Raw genomic sequence first — 13,941 nt, 5'->3', positions numbered from 1 at the left:
TAGACAGAATTGAGACACACTAGATATTCCCTTTGCTTTACTATTTTATGTGCAGAACAAATCTATTCTGTGGTGTGCCAGGCTGATATCAAGACACAGTCTCTGCAGAAAGGGTTCTCTCCCTCCCTTCCTTCCTTCCTTCCTTGACAGAGGTGTTCAGCTGTCCTTGATTTCGGGAGGCTGTGGTTTTCTTCTCAGCCTCTTGGCTTCGTTTTGCAGTTTTTGCCTGATGTAGCCTTTAATCTCGGCATCGGTCTTTCCAGGGAAAAAATGCTGCACCGTTCCTGTAAAAGCATGAAAAAACAAAACATGAATTACTGTATGCAGGACGTAGCAATCGTTCAGTGGAATACAGCTCTAGGAAAGCCCCCTACCCCAAACCTAGGCTACTGTGTCCAGTTTTGGTCAAGTCACTATGAAGAACTTTTTAAAAAGACGTTATTGCACTTGAGAAGACAAGGCCGACCCCAGGACTCGCTGGCATGAGCTGTGAGGACATGGTTAAAAAAAAATTAAACGTCTTCAGCCAAGAGGAAAAAAAAGCGAAAGAGGGGACTTGATTGAAGTCTATAAAATCCTGCATGGTCTAGATGAAGTTAACGCAAAGTCACCACTTCAAATGTTTGGGTCCTAAGTGGGGTTATTAAATTTTAATAACCCCACCTTAACACTTATAAACCGCTATTCCATTCTGTTTGTGTGTAGTGTATGTAGCATTTTTTATAATTTAAATAAAAATAATGAAAAAAAAAATTGGAGACTGAAAGGTTATGCTAATTTGGAGGCCAATGAATAAATTGACGGTGCTGGAGGGGAAACATCAGTGAGATTGATTTGGACCTCCAGATTAGTGAAACCGAGCCCTCGTCGCGCTTTCACACAGGGGGACGAGGTTCGCCGCTCATCAAGTAATCAGTTGGGCTCACTTAATACAGCCTGGACTTCGTCTGCCGGGAGGGCTGGCTTGGGGCGTCCCTTTTTGTTGTAAACGATTCCGGAGATGGAGTGGGACGCCAGGCACTCCCTCTCGTACAGCCCTCGCAGGAGGTCGTTGGTCAGCTTCTGAGCCGTCGCAGTGGTGTTGCAGTGGTCTAGAAGATCCTGCGTTATATACTAAAAAAAAAAAATTGGATTTTTAATTTTGGTCGTCGTTATTTACAATCTGGTTTTTTTTGTTTTTTTTGTTTTTTTAATTCCTTTTAAGTTAACTTTCCCCACCTGTTTTTTCTTTCTTTTTTAAATCCTAGAAAGGTGCAGTAAAGCATGGGGAATTAGTGGAAGCTATTGTTAATCTATAGTTAATCTAGTGCATAGTCTTAGTCATGGGGAAATCATTTTTACCATGCAAATAAGCCTTGAGATAGATATATAGATATGTATTCTGATCTGGTGCCCATACCTCAGGGAGAACGTACAGTCCTTTCCTCTGTGGCTCCTGCTCCGACTCTATCAGAATCCCCTCTCCCTGGGAGGTCTGTTCAACCCACTGCCTGTTGACCACTGCAGCGGCTGGCATCACAGCTGGAATGACTGCCTGCTGACCACCCGTCTGAACGTCCTGCACGTCGAGGGCAGCAGGCTTGCTGTCGTCTCCACTCACCCAGGTTTGAGTTTTCTCAATCAGAGCCTCGATGTTCCGGGCTAGCTTCCCGCAAGCTGTCAAAGACACGCATAGAAAGACATTCAAAGAGAAACTTTCAAAGCTACGGGTCTGAATGAGACATCGCAGTTTTATCAACCAAACTGTTAAACCGTCAGATTTGCAAACACTAAAACAGCAAGTTTAGTGGCAAAGCTGAGGTCTTTTTTTTTTTGGTCAAAAAAGTTTGTTGTTTTGAACTCTTCATGTTTTTACATTTTATCTTAACCAGTATCTTCATATTCCTCTTCTTGGATTTGCTTCTTATATTTGTTTCTGTATAACTCATCACATGCTGGTGACTTAAAAAAAAAAAATAAAACAGCCCAGTGGTTCTCAAACATGTCTGCTGTCTCTCTCGAACTTCCGGGTGTAACCGCTAACCTGTCCCCACTGCAACACTCTGTCGTAAGTGTTTGTCAGAAACACATCAGTTAGGAATACCACGTGGAACCAATGTGAATGTTGCAGGGGGGGTATGTTTATGGTTACACTGTGGTGTGCCAGCTGTGTTTGGAGAGTGTTTGAGAGCACTGTTGGGGCCATGGGAGAGCTTTAAACGTCTCATTCTGTACTAAGTAAATCTGAACAAGAATTGGAATGCATGAGTTCAAATAATTTGATAATTGCTGTAATAAAGGGCGCGTACGGGTGTGTGTGTGTGTGTGTGTGTGTGTGTGTGTGTGTGTGTGTGTGTGATTACCTGTGAGGCAGCGTATTTGTTCTCTCAAACCCTCCATTTCCCTTTGCATGCACAGAACCATTGCGATTAGCTCCGATTTAGGCCTTGACTGCAAATAATCAGATTCCTGTAACAGCAAGAAAAAAAAGGATGAACCCATCGTCATCATGCCAAATGTGTAAAACAGCCAGAAAAGGGCAGCCTTTCTTTTTTTAAAAAGGTGGCATTGTGTTCGTGAAGCATTACCTCTCTAGTGGAGTCGCAATCAGATGTGTTGTCCAGATTATTAGCTTCTAAATCAAATCCCTATGCAAAGAAAAAGAAAAGATAATTAATATTAATAATAGTTTTTATTTTAATTTTTTCTGAGCTTATATACTGGGGTTAGACAAAAATAAATAAAAAAAAAAACACTTGTCACTATTGTTCCAGTAGGGTGTAGGGCCACTGGGGCAGTACCTGTTCATTGTGCCAAACCCACAGGGTGCAAATTTCAAATGCAAATAGTTCTCTGTGTTTTACTGACTGTAAGTCAAGTTCTGCAACAAAGTGTGTTCCTGAGAATGACTCATAGGGTCATTATTTACCAGAATGTTTCACGGGAAACACCTACCAACCAAGCACCTATGAGCCATCGACTGAAACTGGGCATTACAAAATACATATTGAGGGATCTATTTGCATAAGAAATTACTCATGTCATCTAAGGGACAACTTGTTTACATCTAAGGATGTGCTACATATGGCAAGTGTTTAAAAAAAAAAAAAAAGATATTCTAAGAATATATATAAAAAATATATAAATGTACAATAAGGCACTTTCTAGCTTTAAAAAATAAAACAATAGTTAAAGTCATAGGACAAAAAACGTAGTGCCATGCAATTACTGGGCCAGTGAATACGTTTGAAAACAGCATACATTTTACATTCACTAAAAGAAAGGAAGGCCTACCACGAACACATTTGGGTTGAATTAAAAAAAAAAAAAAAAAAAAAAAAAAGCTATTCTTTTAACATGGTGCTGCTACAGAATGCACGTACAGAACCGTACGGCAAATAAAAATAAAAAAACAGCAAAAAATAAATACAAAAACCTCGTCAGTACCGACCTCCATTCTGGGCTTGTGGAGGCTGGCTGCTAGTGATGAATTTCCGTCTGCTCTCTCCCTGGCAGCCTGCATTTGTTTTCTTCTCTTCAGCTGCAGCCCGTGCTGTAAAACAGTCGAGCCCTGTTTAATTACAATCTATCCTCGTGACAAAAAAAAAAAAAAAAAACACCAAAAAAAAAAAACTGGCAACTTTGCAGGGCACACATTCTTACCTCTGTTTCTTCTCCTTCTCCTCCTTCTTCCTCTTCGTTTTCTTGTTGTTTTTCTTCATTTCCAGGGTCGAGAACTCGTTTTGCTTTTGTTTTCCTCCTCATTCCTTCCCCATTATTTTTCCACGCAGGAGAGCCGTCTGCTGCTGCTGCTGCTGCTGCTCCTGCAGCATATTGCACAGGTTACACTCCAGACAAAGTCTGTGACCTTTATTGCTTCTTCTCTGGTAGTGACAGGCTTGTGAATGCGGTTCAAGGAAGAGAGGGGAAAACTATATTGGTCTCGCTTTGCCCTACTTACATCCCTGCAGAGCTGTGTGAAAGGAAGGCTCTCAAGCGGTTCCCAGGCTTTGAAATTAAAGAGAGCGGACTGTGAAAAAAAATATGCAGTGTAGTGCCGAGGATCATAAAATGAGCTGTGCTGTACAAAATCAGGCTGTAAAAAAAAAAAAAGAGAGAGCAAGAAAAAGGCAAGCAGCTTCAACTGAGGGAGAAATAACTGTGTTTCTACTCAAGCAGATATAATATATATTTGTGTGTGTGTGTGTGTGTGTGTGTGTGTGTGTGCATTTGGGAGATTGCAACAAATCTACAGTTCAAATTTAAAAACAGAAAGAATGTTAAAAAAAAAAAAAAAAGAGCGTCTGAGAGGGAGGGACGTCTTCTGGGGCCTGCTTTAAAGCAAACACACATTTTCAGGAAGGAAAACAAGATTTTCAACAGAATGCAGCTAATAAGAAACTGCCCAGAATAGCAATTGCTCCCTCCTTCCTGCAGTTTACACTAATTGTAATGATTATCGTATCCATGTGGGGATTTTACAAAAGTACCATATAGTAACAACAACAGCGACATCATGATGGAATTTTTTTTTTTTTTTTTTAATGCTAGCAAAACTGCATGAAATGCAAGCAAAGCAAACGGCAGCTATCTTTATCGCAGTGATTTGTTTCTAGTTTTTGCCTGGTCGGCAATCATTTCATCTCTCTTTGAAAAACATATTTAAAAAAATCACACATGTTTAAGTTACACAGTAGAATCTTTAATGGTTCCTGTACTGTAATAAATATAGTTATAAATAAATATATATATAATTCCTAGTGGTTCATTCCCATTTTCTCATAGTTTTCAAAGAGTCATAAGGAGAAAAAAAAAACAATTAGGAAGTAGACTCGCCATATTAACCTTTGTACTGTTGTGTAATCCATACTATACAATGAATAATGTTTATTTCACTGCCCTTTGCTCCTGGGCCAAGCATATTACCTTGCAGATAATTTGATTAGATTTTATTCACAGTGTATGATTAACAAATGCATCCCTAACAGGTAAACATGTGGGATGCCGCATCATATTATATTTGTGTTCACATTTTAGTACATGTTATAGCCGTTGATAGCCCTGTGTCCACAGATGATAGACAAAGACAAGGAGATGTGATACCTTTTAATTGGACTAACTAAACAATAATTAACCCCAAGTCTTGAAAGCTTGTGACACATTATAGCTAAATTTACGGACACTAGGAGAAAGCCAAGCAGCAATTTAAAGGGTAGTGTTTTCAAGTGTTTAGTTATGTCATCTGTTCAACACATATTGCAATTGGAACATATCCCCTATGTAGCTGTGCTTTTATTCAAGATTCTTTGTAAAGTGTGATATAAATAACTGAGTGTGAACCACATAAAACAAAACTGGACTAATGCGCACTGGAGAAACAGCCCCAGATAAAGGAAAATAAACTTTGTTTCAGATATTAATCAAAATTAACTTGTGTCATCAGTATTGGAGCAATCTGCAAATTAAAAAATAGAAGGTAGGTAGACAGCTAGCACAAAGTAGGAAGCAGATTTATCATTGCACAGAATCAGAAAAAAACAAAAACAAACCACACACTGAATGCAGTTATACTTCTGTTAATAATGTCACATTAAATACGTTTTATAGGAATACGAACATCAATCGCTGTATTTCGCGGGAATTCGTTATTTTTCATGGACATGCTTTTTACCAGCAGACAGATAGATTTAAAAACAGAAAGACAGACAGAGATAAACAGATAGGTATATAAAGAGAGAGAATGGGCAGTCCTGTGAAGCTGAATGGGTTTTAATTGACCAGAAGGGACTGCACTCCTGACCTTTCACCCTGCCCGTCTCCCAGGGAGCCCAGTACATTTTTTTTTCTTTGTTGATTAACTGGGCTGCCTCCCTGGCATGTCTGGAAAGCAGGAACCGTAGGGAATACAGGCAACGGAGCTCCACTGCCAAGACACTATCCTTCCCCTCCCCCCACGGGTCGGGGGGGGGAGAGGGATAGGGTCGGAGGGAGGGATAGGGCCGGGGAGATAGAGCCGGGGGAGAGAGATAGGGTCGGGGGGGGGCCGGAGGGTGTTCTGAAGAGATTGTCCGGCGTTTCCGTTGTTACGTCAAACAAAGGGAAAAAAAAAAAGATGGTATCGGTTATATCCCTCTTTTCACCTCTTCAAGATGAGATTCTATTAGTTTATTAAAGTTGATATAGGCCATGCCAATATATAGTATATATATATATATATATATATATATATATATATAGTTATCTTTCCTGGGCCTACACAGCAGTCTCTGTTTTGTTTTAGTGTGGTTATCTGCAGTTCTGAGAGGAGTTATCTTTGCTAGAGCAGTGAAGAGGTTTGCAGTGTTGGAAATGTTCAATCCCTGGTCTGTATTAAGTTAGTTATTCTGGCAAAGAGGGTTTTTTTTTTTTTTTTTTTTTTTTAAAGGATAAAAATGTGTGGTCATTTCGCAGAACATCAACCAAACGGCTCAGCCATGGTTAATCGTTATCTTAAACGCTTTCTAGTTGTTAGCTTCTACATCAAAGCTCCAGAAAATCACCCCTTTTGATTCTAATAGGAATAAGAAGCAGCTTCACACCCCTTACAAGCCCCCAACCTCCTAAAAAAACCTATCTGGATTGGTTATATCTGGTTTGGCAGCTTTATTGTGTGCATGTTTCCTTTGTGGGGAAAAAATAAACAAATTAGAAAACAAGCTAATGAGATTTTAGAGTCATAATGGTTGTTGTGATTGTTCAATTGCTTTCATTTGAAGCCAATTTAATTAACGAACAGTGACTTCATTTTAAGTAATATGTTGCCACAGTGAGAAGCTAATTTTAACAGAGTGCTGCGCATTGAAATTTGGCTTGCAGTTGTGTGTTGGAATCGACTAAAAGGGAATAGGGGATTGGAATTGAAAGACAGGAATTGACCCAAACCCTAGAATCGACCAGGAGGATATTTTCTCTATAAATCCTCTGTGTGGGAGCCATTTCACACTCCCTTCCTGACTGGGGAAGACTGGGCATTGCTAATATTTGCAGATGTGTGTGTGTTCGTGCGTGTGCACTTCAAGCACAGCTCCAACAACAATTGCATTGGGATCGTAGCCATTACAAAACACAGCAGTGACAGCGACTGTAAACTTTGATTTAATTTCGAGCCCGGTGTTAAGTACAATAATGCAATATGGCCTTTCTGGAGCGGTTTGTTCTTGACAGGCACCGTTCAGGGCTGGCTTCAGGCAGCTGCTCGTTAGCTTTGGCAAACAGAAGAAAAAAAATGAATGGAGTAAAAAAAAAAAAAAAGAAAAAAAAGAAATTCAAGTCCCTTAGTCAGGGAATTCCACAATCCGGTAGGAGAAAGGCTTTTGTGCCTATTGATCCGAGCTTTAAAAAGGGAAGATTTAAAAAAGAGAGAGAGTCAGCTGCTTCACTAACTGTGTCAATCACAGAAGAGTCTGCTGGCTTTTGTTCCTGGCTTGTATTCCTACACCCCTGAAACATTTTGCTGCAGCAATTCAATGCCTTTTCCTTCTGTATTGGGTTTTGTAAAAGTTAGCTGCTGTCAGTGTGAGGGGCTCAGTTCAATAAAGGATGAGAATCTCTGACTCCTTCAGAATTGCAAAAACAAAGAATGTTTAGGGAAGCCACTGTAGGTGGGAAAAGAATAAGAGACATTAGTTTTTTTCAAATAAGAATGTTCTATATTTCCGTCTTGGATTTACACATTATTATCATTTATTTAACCTAGCTCTGTGGTTTTTCTTTTTTTTTTTTTTTGGGGGGGGGGGGGGGGGGGGGTGTAGTATAAACCCAGCTAATCCAGACTGACACCTATAATCCAAATGATGCTGCTGTCATATTGAAATAGCAGCTATAAAACTTCAGTCATAATTCTCTAATGAGTGTGTAAAACAGTTTAGCTGTGTCTATATTTTTATCACTGTTATGTTGATGAACTATAAGTCAGTGAGTGTTTATGACTGTAATACAGGGTTGGGGTTAAATTCTTGGTTTTCAATTCCCATTCCATTTCCAATCCCTTTTTTAAAAATCAATTCACAATTCCTAATTCCGTTTCCTTTGAAGGAATTGGATTATTTCAGAGACATAATTAATTGTTGTGATCTGTTCGACTGTTTTCATTTGAAGCCAATTTAATTGACAAACGCACAGTGGATTCAATTTAAAAAAAAAAAAGCAACAGAATACTAAGATTCACAGTGAGTGTTCCCATATGTTTAATATTAAATGCAGTCAGTTTTCAAAACTTCAGAATGATAAATAGTTCTTTTGGTGTTTTTCTTTCGCGGAGAACCTAAAAAAAATAAAAAAAAACCTTTACAAAATTATTTATTTATATTACTCGTCAAAGGAGAGCTCGATCACAGTCAAGTGATTATACACAATTATCTTAATTAGAATGTTTACTTTTTAAAGCACCTTGCGGCTGGTTTTAATTAAACACAGCAAGATGTGCTATATGTCTCAGATGCGGGTTATTAAGGATTTATTTGATTTATTTTTTTTGCATAAATGTTAAAGTGCAGTATCAAACGAGGATGTCAGAATCAGTGATCCCCTGGGCTCATTCTTGTTGCACTTGGATTCACATTTGGAAAGTCCTGCAGAATCATGCTATTTAAAGCTGCTAAAATGTACAGCCCTTGCTGGTAAAATAAAAGGGAAATGTGCCCAGAAAAAAAAAAAAAAAGTTTAATACAGTAATACTTGTACTGTCTGATAGTGATTGGGACCAAGGGAAAGTTCTGATAATCGAATTATGACACTGAGATTTTTGTGCATGATTTTCCCCAGGCAAGAAGCGTCCTAAACAAATACAATTCACATCTTTGTAAGTATAGAACCTACAGCACTGTGCTGTTCTGTAGATACGAGATTGAGGGCTGCTCAGCGTATCTTCTTTGCAAGCTGGGCAGAAGAGCACAGCGCACAATAGGACAGGTTGACACAGGGTTGTCCAGAAAAGCAGGGTATTCAGATAATTGGAGTGTTTGGATAACTGAGCTGTTCGGATAACCGGTTTTCAGATAATTGCAGTTTCACTGCACTCTTTAATTTTTCATTGGTATTTAAAGTACAAATAATGAAGCAAATGTTTACAGAACAAATCAATATCTAGGATTGCCATCTTAGATATCTGTTCCACTTAGTCTTCCAAAAAGTTTGCATAAAACCAAAAATCTTGCGTTAGAAATACATTTAAAAAGGTAACATGTATACCGTGTGGTTCATTAAACCCATTAAGTGCCATAGTCCTCGTTTTAAGGACAGGCTAACTTTTTGGAGCATTTTTTAACTGGCATTTACCTGTTATTTTAATTTTCTCTTTTAACTGTACTGTTACGATAACTTTCTCTAATTTTGTTAGACGCAAAAGTCTAAATGCAATTTAGCAAATTACATCAACAGATACAGCTTGTGTTCTGATTTTTCTTCAAAGAACTACTCATTTGGTCCTTAGTGGGTTAAGTTGAGACTCCTGCTTTTAATTACACCTTCACCCACAGTTAACACAACTCCAGCAATTAGACGCAGACACATCAAGCAACCCGTTCTTGTAAATATTAAACAAAACCAAATTATTTAAAAAAGAAATATATCCTTCAGGGCATGAACTTGTAAAAGCCCAACGTCTCTCGAATGGTTTCAGGTGAAAACTTCTCAGTTCTTTCAAGGGCCAGATCTTTTTCTTTACAAATATTTACAAGCTTGTAAAAACCACAGCAGCTGTGGCCACTGGTGTCATTAATAAAATTCTGCATTTGCTGAGTGCCACAAATAATGGCATTGTTAGACATCCTGTGTCTCCCATTGATCAGGGTTTGATTACGGGGTCGCTATTGATCTTTATTAGGGTCCCAGCGACAATAAATAGTATAGCAAGTGTTTAGAATTATTTTATTGAGTCTGGTCTACTTCGGTCTCTTTGTATTCATGCTGCACTCTTGAGAACAAAGTGAAGAAACTAAACTGAATACAACACATGTTTTGGGGGACGGGGCAGTGGAGAACGAATTCAATTTAAAAAGGATATAAAGTCAGGAAGGTTGTCACTTTATTTTTTTTTATTTTTTTTTTTTAGGATTATAATAATGCAACAAAAACCGCAGACCTTTGTGTGGCGTTGTAACTCGTAGTGAATGGGCTTTGCAAAAATGCTAACTTTTATATTTAGCTCTCTGCTGTGCAATTGCCATCGCCGATGGTTGCGTCTCAGCAAACTGCTAATGTTCTCTGTGTTACGTGACCAAGTGTCTTTTGAAACGCGCGGAGGTGGAAAGGTACAAATTTGGAAGGGGAACAAAGTGTCTAACCGCCGCGTAATACCACCTCAACAATGTCACGAGGCTGCGGCCTCCAGCCTCCCTTTCGTTTTTGTTTATTTCTCTCTTCTGGATCTACAGCGTTATTACACAGGCACTTCCTGCCAGCGATTATGCAATTGACTAAAAAGTCAAACGGGCGAAAAATTTGAGATCATCTATATTTTGCCTCATAATATTGTTGTGTTGTTTTTTTTTTTAAATGTCGTTTCTGCTTTTTGATGTCGTTCTAATGCTATATTTCTGCTTGTTACCCGTTGGAACGTTGTGTGTTTGAAGATTCGCCGAATGTTAAGGAGAACACAGAATTCAGATTGCAGCATTAACGTTACACAGAAGTTACACAAGACAGTGGGCAGGGGAGGGGTTCGTGCACACCATGATATACAAACAGGGTAAGGGCAACAGTAATAACGGTACTAGACAGCTGTTAAAACCAAACTGTAAACCAAAACTGTTTTATTTTATTGAGAACGGCTCTCTGTTACTCACCCGGGCTGAAGAGACGGTAGCTCTAGCAGCATATTTTAGGTTGCCATTTGTAAAGTAGATTTATTTATTTATTTATTTGTTTTGAACCTGTAAAGAAAATATATATTCATACAGTATTCGCATTATAAAGTAGATGGATAATTTGTATTTCATTTTTAAATAACATACATGCAATCTTATAATGCAAACATATTCAAATATATCTCTTTTGACATGCATAAACCTAAACCCACATCTTTCACAGAAGGGAAACCTCTAATACTCGATGCAGTGCAGCTGGTGAGGCTTGGCCAGACAGATACAGGAAAATAAATAACTCCCTTAAAATGTAGGGCTCCATTTATAAATGAATGACAACAATAGAGGTATATTACTGTTGGCTCACTACAGTGACTTAAAAAACAAACAAACGTTGTAACATTTGTTATCATACTAGGTGATGTAAAAATCAAAAAGAGACAAGAATGCGCTGGTCTTTTTTAAAAGGTTACCTTGCAGTGAGCGTTTTCAGATTGCACGGCTGAATTGAAAGGAGTCAGTTTCGTATTTAATCAGGAATATTTAATACAGTGAAACACTTGTACCTCTTAACCTTACTACAGCCCTCAGGCTGAATAAAACATGGAAGCCTTGCATGCTGTAACTGTCTGCCTATTCATCCAGAGGGAGAGACAGACATGCCTATTATTGAATATACACTCCAACCCCCCACCCCACGCCAAGAGGGGCTCCAGCACGCAGATCTGCATACTCTAACCTTGTGTGTGTGTGTGTGTGTGTGTGTTCTCTACATATTAGAAATCAACCATTCTGTGTTAAGTGTTTGTCACAATTCCTGAGTCCAGTGATGTAATTCTGCACAGAGCAATTCTAAAGTGACTTTTTTTTTTTTCATAATAAACTAACAGGGTGTCTCTGCTTATAAGCTTATAAGCTTCTCTCCCAGTGTGCAGATATCTATACAAGAAGAGAGACACACACACACACACACTAAACTTAATGTTACCTATTAGGAAAAACATGTGGAAAGTAATGCTTCAATGCTTCTATTGGCTCCCCCCCCCCCCCCCCCCCCCCCCCATGATTGCTATTCCAGGGCATGTCAACTGGTCTCTCTGGGCTGCAGTAAGGAACCTCTCTCATCTCGATCAGGAACAATGGGCAGATTGAATCCCCACTTCTGCAAGTGCTCTTTTGTCTCAGTTTACAATCTGAGATCACACCTCCCTGTCACAATAAAATAAAATAAAGAAATACACGGGTGACTGACAGGTCCCCACTGCTTGGAATACAGGGTGATTGACAGGGGCCCCACTGCTCGGAATACAGGGTGATTGACAGGGGCCCCAATGCTTGGAATACAGGGTGACGCTCCTAAAAGTGGTGGCTTATTGTTAGTGTGGGACAGTGTGGCTTTTTTTAAAAATAGACTTGTCAAAAAATGGGGGGGGGGGAGTGCAGAACAATGCCTGCGCGGGGCATCGGAGCGAACGAGATATGAAAGAAAATAAAGTTATGAATGGAACACCATGTAGCATTTGTGTCATCTTTGTAAAGGCTGCAGGAGGCTGCAACAGCTATGTGCAAAATTCTTCAGAATTCTTTCAAAAAGTATTCCAAACATTTTGGGATAGCATTTTACATGTCTTCAGTTACTTTGTATTTACATAGTAGTTACTTAGTAAACACACACTTACACACAATTCCAATGTCATTGTGCAGTGTTACAATGTGCGTAACTGTGTGAATTTTTTTTCACGATGTAACCCTAACCTTTTTCTGATATGATCGTGTGCTTACATGTATCGTGCAAAAAGATTCACACAGTAAGTACATTGAAACTGTGCACAATAACATTGGAATTGTGTGTAATTGAAGACACTTCATGTAAAGTGTTACCCATCTTTTGTTAAATAGTGCAGCTACAAAATCATATTGTGTAATAGCTCTCTGTAAATGCAGTGAATGTATCAACGGCCGAGTCAAAGCATACAGATCCTTGCAACCTTTACAGAAGCTGTTCTCAACAATACATCCTGTCCAGTTCGGGTCAAACCTTACCAATGCTTGTATCCTCCGATTACTCTCTTGAGGGGCTGTATTGGTTTAAAGTGGATTGCATTACAGTTTGAGGATGGTACATTAAATAAAACAATTAAAGAAACAAACAAAAAGCGGTGTGGTTTTAATGCATTATGAATTATTTTCCAGTGTAACGAATGAATGATTAATTATCCGGACTTCATTATCTTATTGTGGCGCGTGTGAAACACTACAGGATGCGTATGGAGTTTTGCACTCTGTCACCATCTGGTGGTGCTGGCGGTACACTGCAGCATGTCTTACAGGCCAGCTCGTAGACGGTTGCTTGATGTTTATGTAACGGGTAATGTATGCAGTAACTGTGCTGCTACAGCTGCACAGCATTCCCTTTAAAATACCAAACGAAGACTGGAACAAAACCGCAGAACGATCAATTACTTATCAACGACAGACCCAAACTTGGTCTATGATTTCTAATGCACTGGTGAGCACAGCCCCTCGCTGTGGCTGGCGCGCCCGTTCTCTGCATGCATTGGCATTTATTAAAGTAAAAAAAAAAAAAAAAAAAATATCACAGCAAAGGTTAATCGAGAATCCAAAGCATGCTGAGTCCCTTCCCTGCCCAGCAAGGACAGGGCAGAGCTGAAGCATTTCAACATGATGAATAGTTGGAAGAAAAAGACACACCCCTTTTAATATTTGGCTGTAAATAATAATAATAATAATAATAATAATAATAATAATAATAATAATAATAATAGCCAAGATGAGCACTCCAGAAAACTAACTTTCTTTCGTTCACTTTCTTTCTTTCATTCACTCTCGTCCACTCTTTCTTTTTCTCGATATCTCTCTGGATAAACAGCCCGTGATGCAGGGCGCATTTACTGAGGCGGCTCCAGGTCCTGGTTGTCTGCCCCGCTGTGTAAGAAGACATGTCTGCCAAGTCAATTTAATTTTTGGCTGGAGAGACCCGTACATTTCACTCGGACTGTAAACGGTTTAATTTATAATTTCACCAGAGTCTCCCTTCTTTGTGGCGCTCTGACCTTGGCAGCAATCTGTCTGATGGCATAGCGAGCCATCTGCACACCGA

The 13,941-nt window shown here is 39.2% G+C and overlaps 1 protein-coding gene across 1 annotated transcript; it reads right to left on the bottom strand.

Annotated features, from left to right (window-relative positions):
• Positions 1–18: 18 nt before the first annotated feature.
• Positions 19–4,497, bottom strand: LOC121301723. Its single transcript, XM_041231312.1, has 7 exons — positions 3,643–4,497; positions 3,431–3,532; positions 2,568–2,627; positions 2,343–2,448; positions 1,400–1,656; positions 927–1,113; positions 19–284 (listed from the first exon to the last, which is right to left on the bottom strand). Exons 1-7 carry the CDS (start codon positions 3,742–3,744, stop codon positions 157–159), a joined length of 942 nt encoding a protein of 313 aa, XP_041087246.1. The 5' UTR covers positions 3,745–4,497; the 3' UTR covers positions 19–156.
• Between the last annotated feature and the right edge of the window lie 9,444 nt (positions 4,498–13,941).

Source organism: Polyodon spathula, chromosome 28 (assembly GCF_017654505.1).
Source record: "Polyodon spathula isolate WHYD16114869_AA chromosome 28, ASM1765450v1, whole genome shotgun sequence".
Taxonomy (NCBI): Eukaryota; Metazoa; Chordata; class Actinopteri; order Acipenseriformes; family Polyodontidae; genus Polyodon; species Polyodon spathula.
Note: the sequence above shows the minus strand (reverse complement) of the source record. Positions and strands in the feature narration are given on the sequence as shown.

Bases quoted from the DNA above. Each gene is read 5' to 3' on its own strand.
- LOC121301723 (XM_041231312.1), bottom strand. From the start codon at position 3,744: ATGAGGAGGAAAACAAAAGCAAAACGAGTTCTCGACCCTGGAAATGAA. The intron at 2,449-2,567 runs GTAATGCTTCAC...TTGCTGTTACAG, and splicing joins ATTGCGACTCCACTAGAGAG to GAATCTGATTATTTGCAGTC. The intron at 1,657-2,342 runs GTAATCACACAC...TGTCTTTGACAG, and splicing joins ACAAATACGCTGCCTCACAG to CTTGCGGGAAGCTAGCCCGG.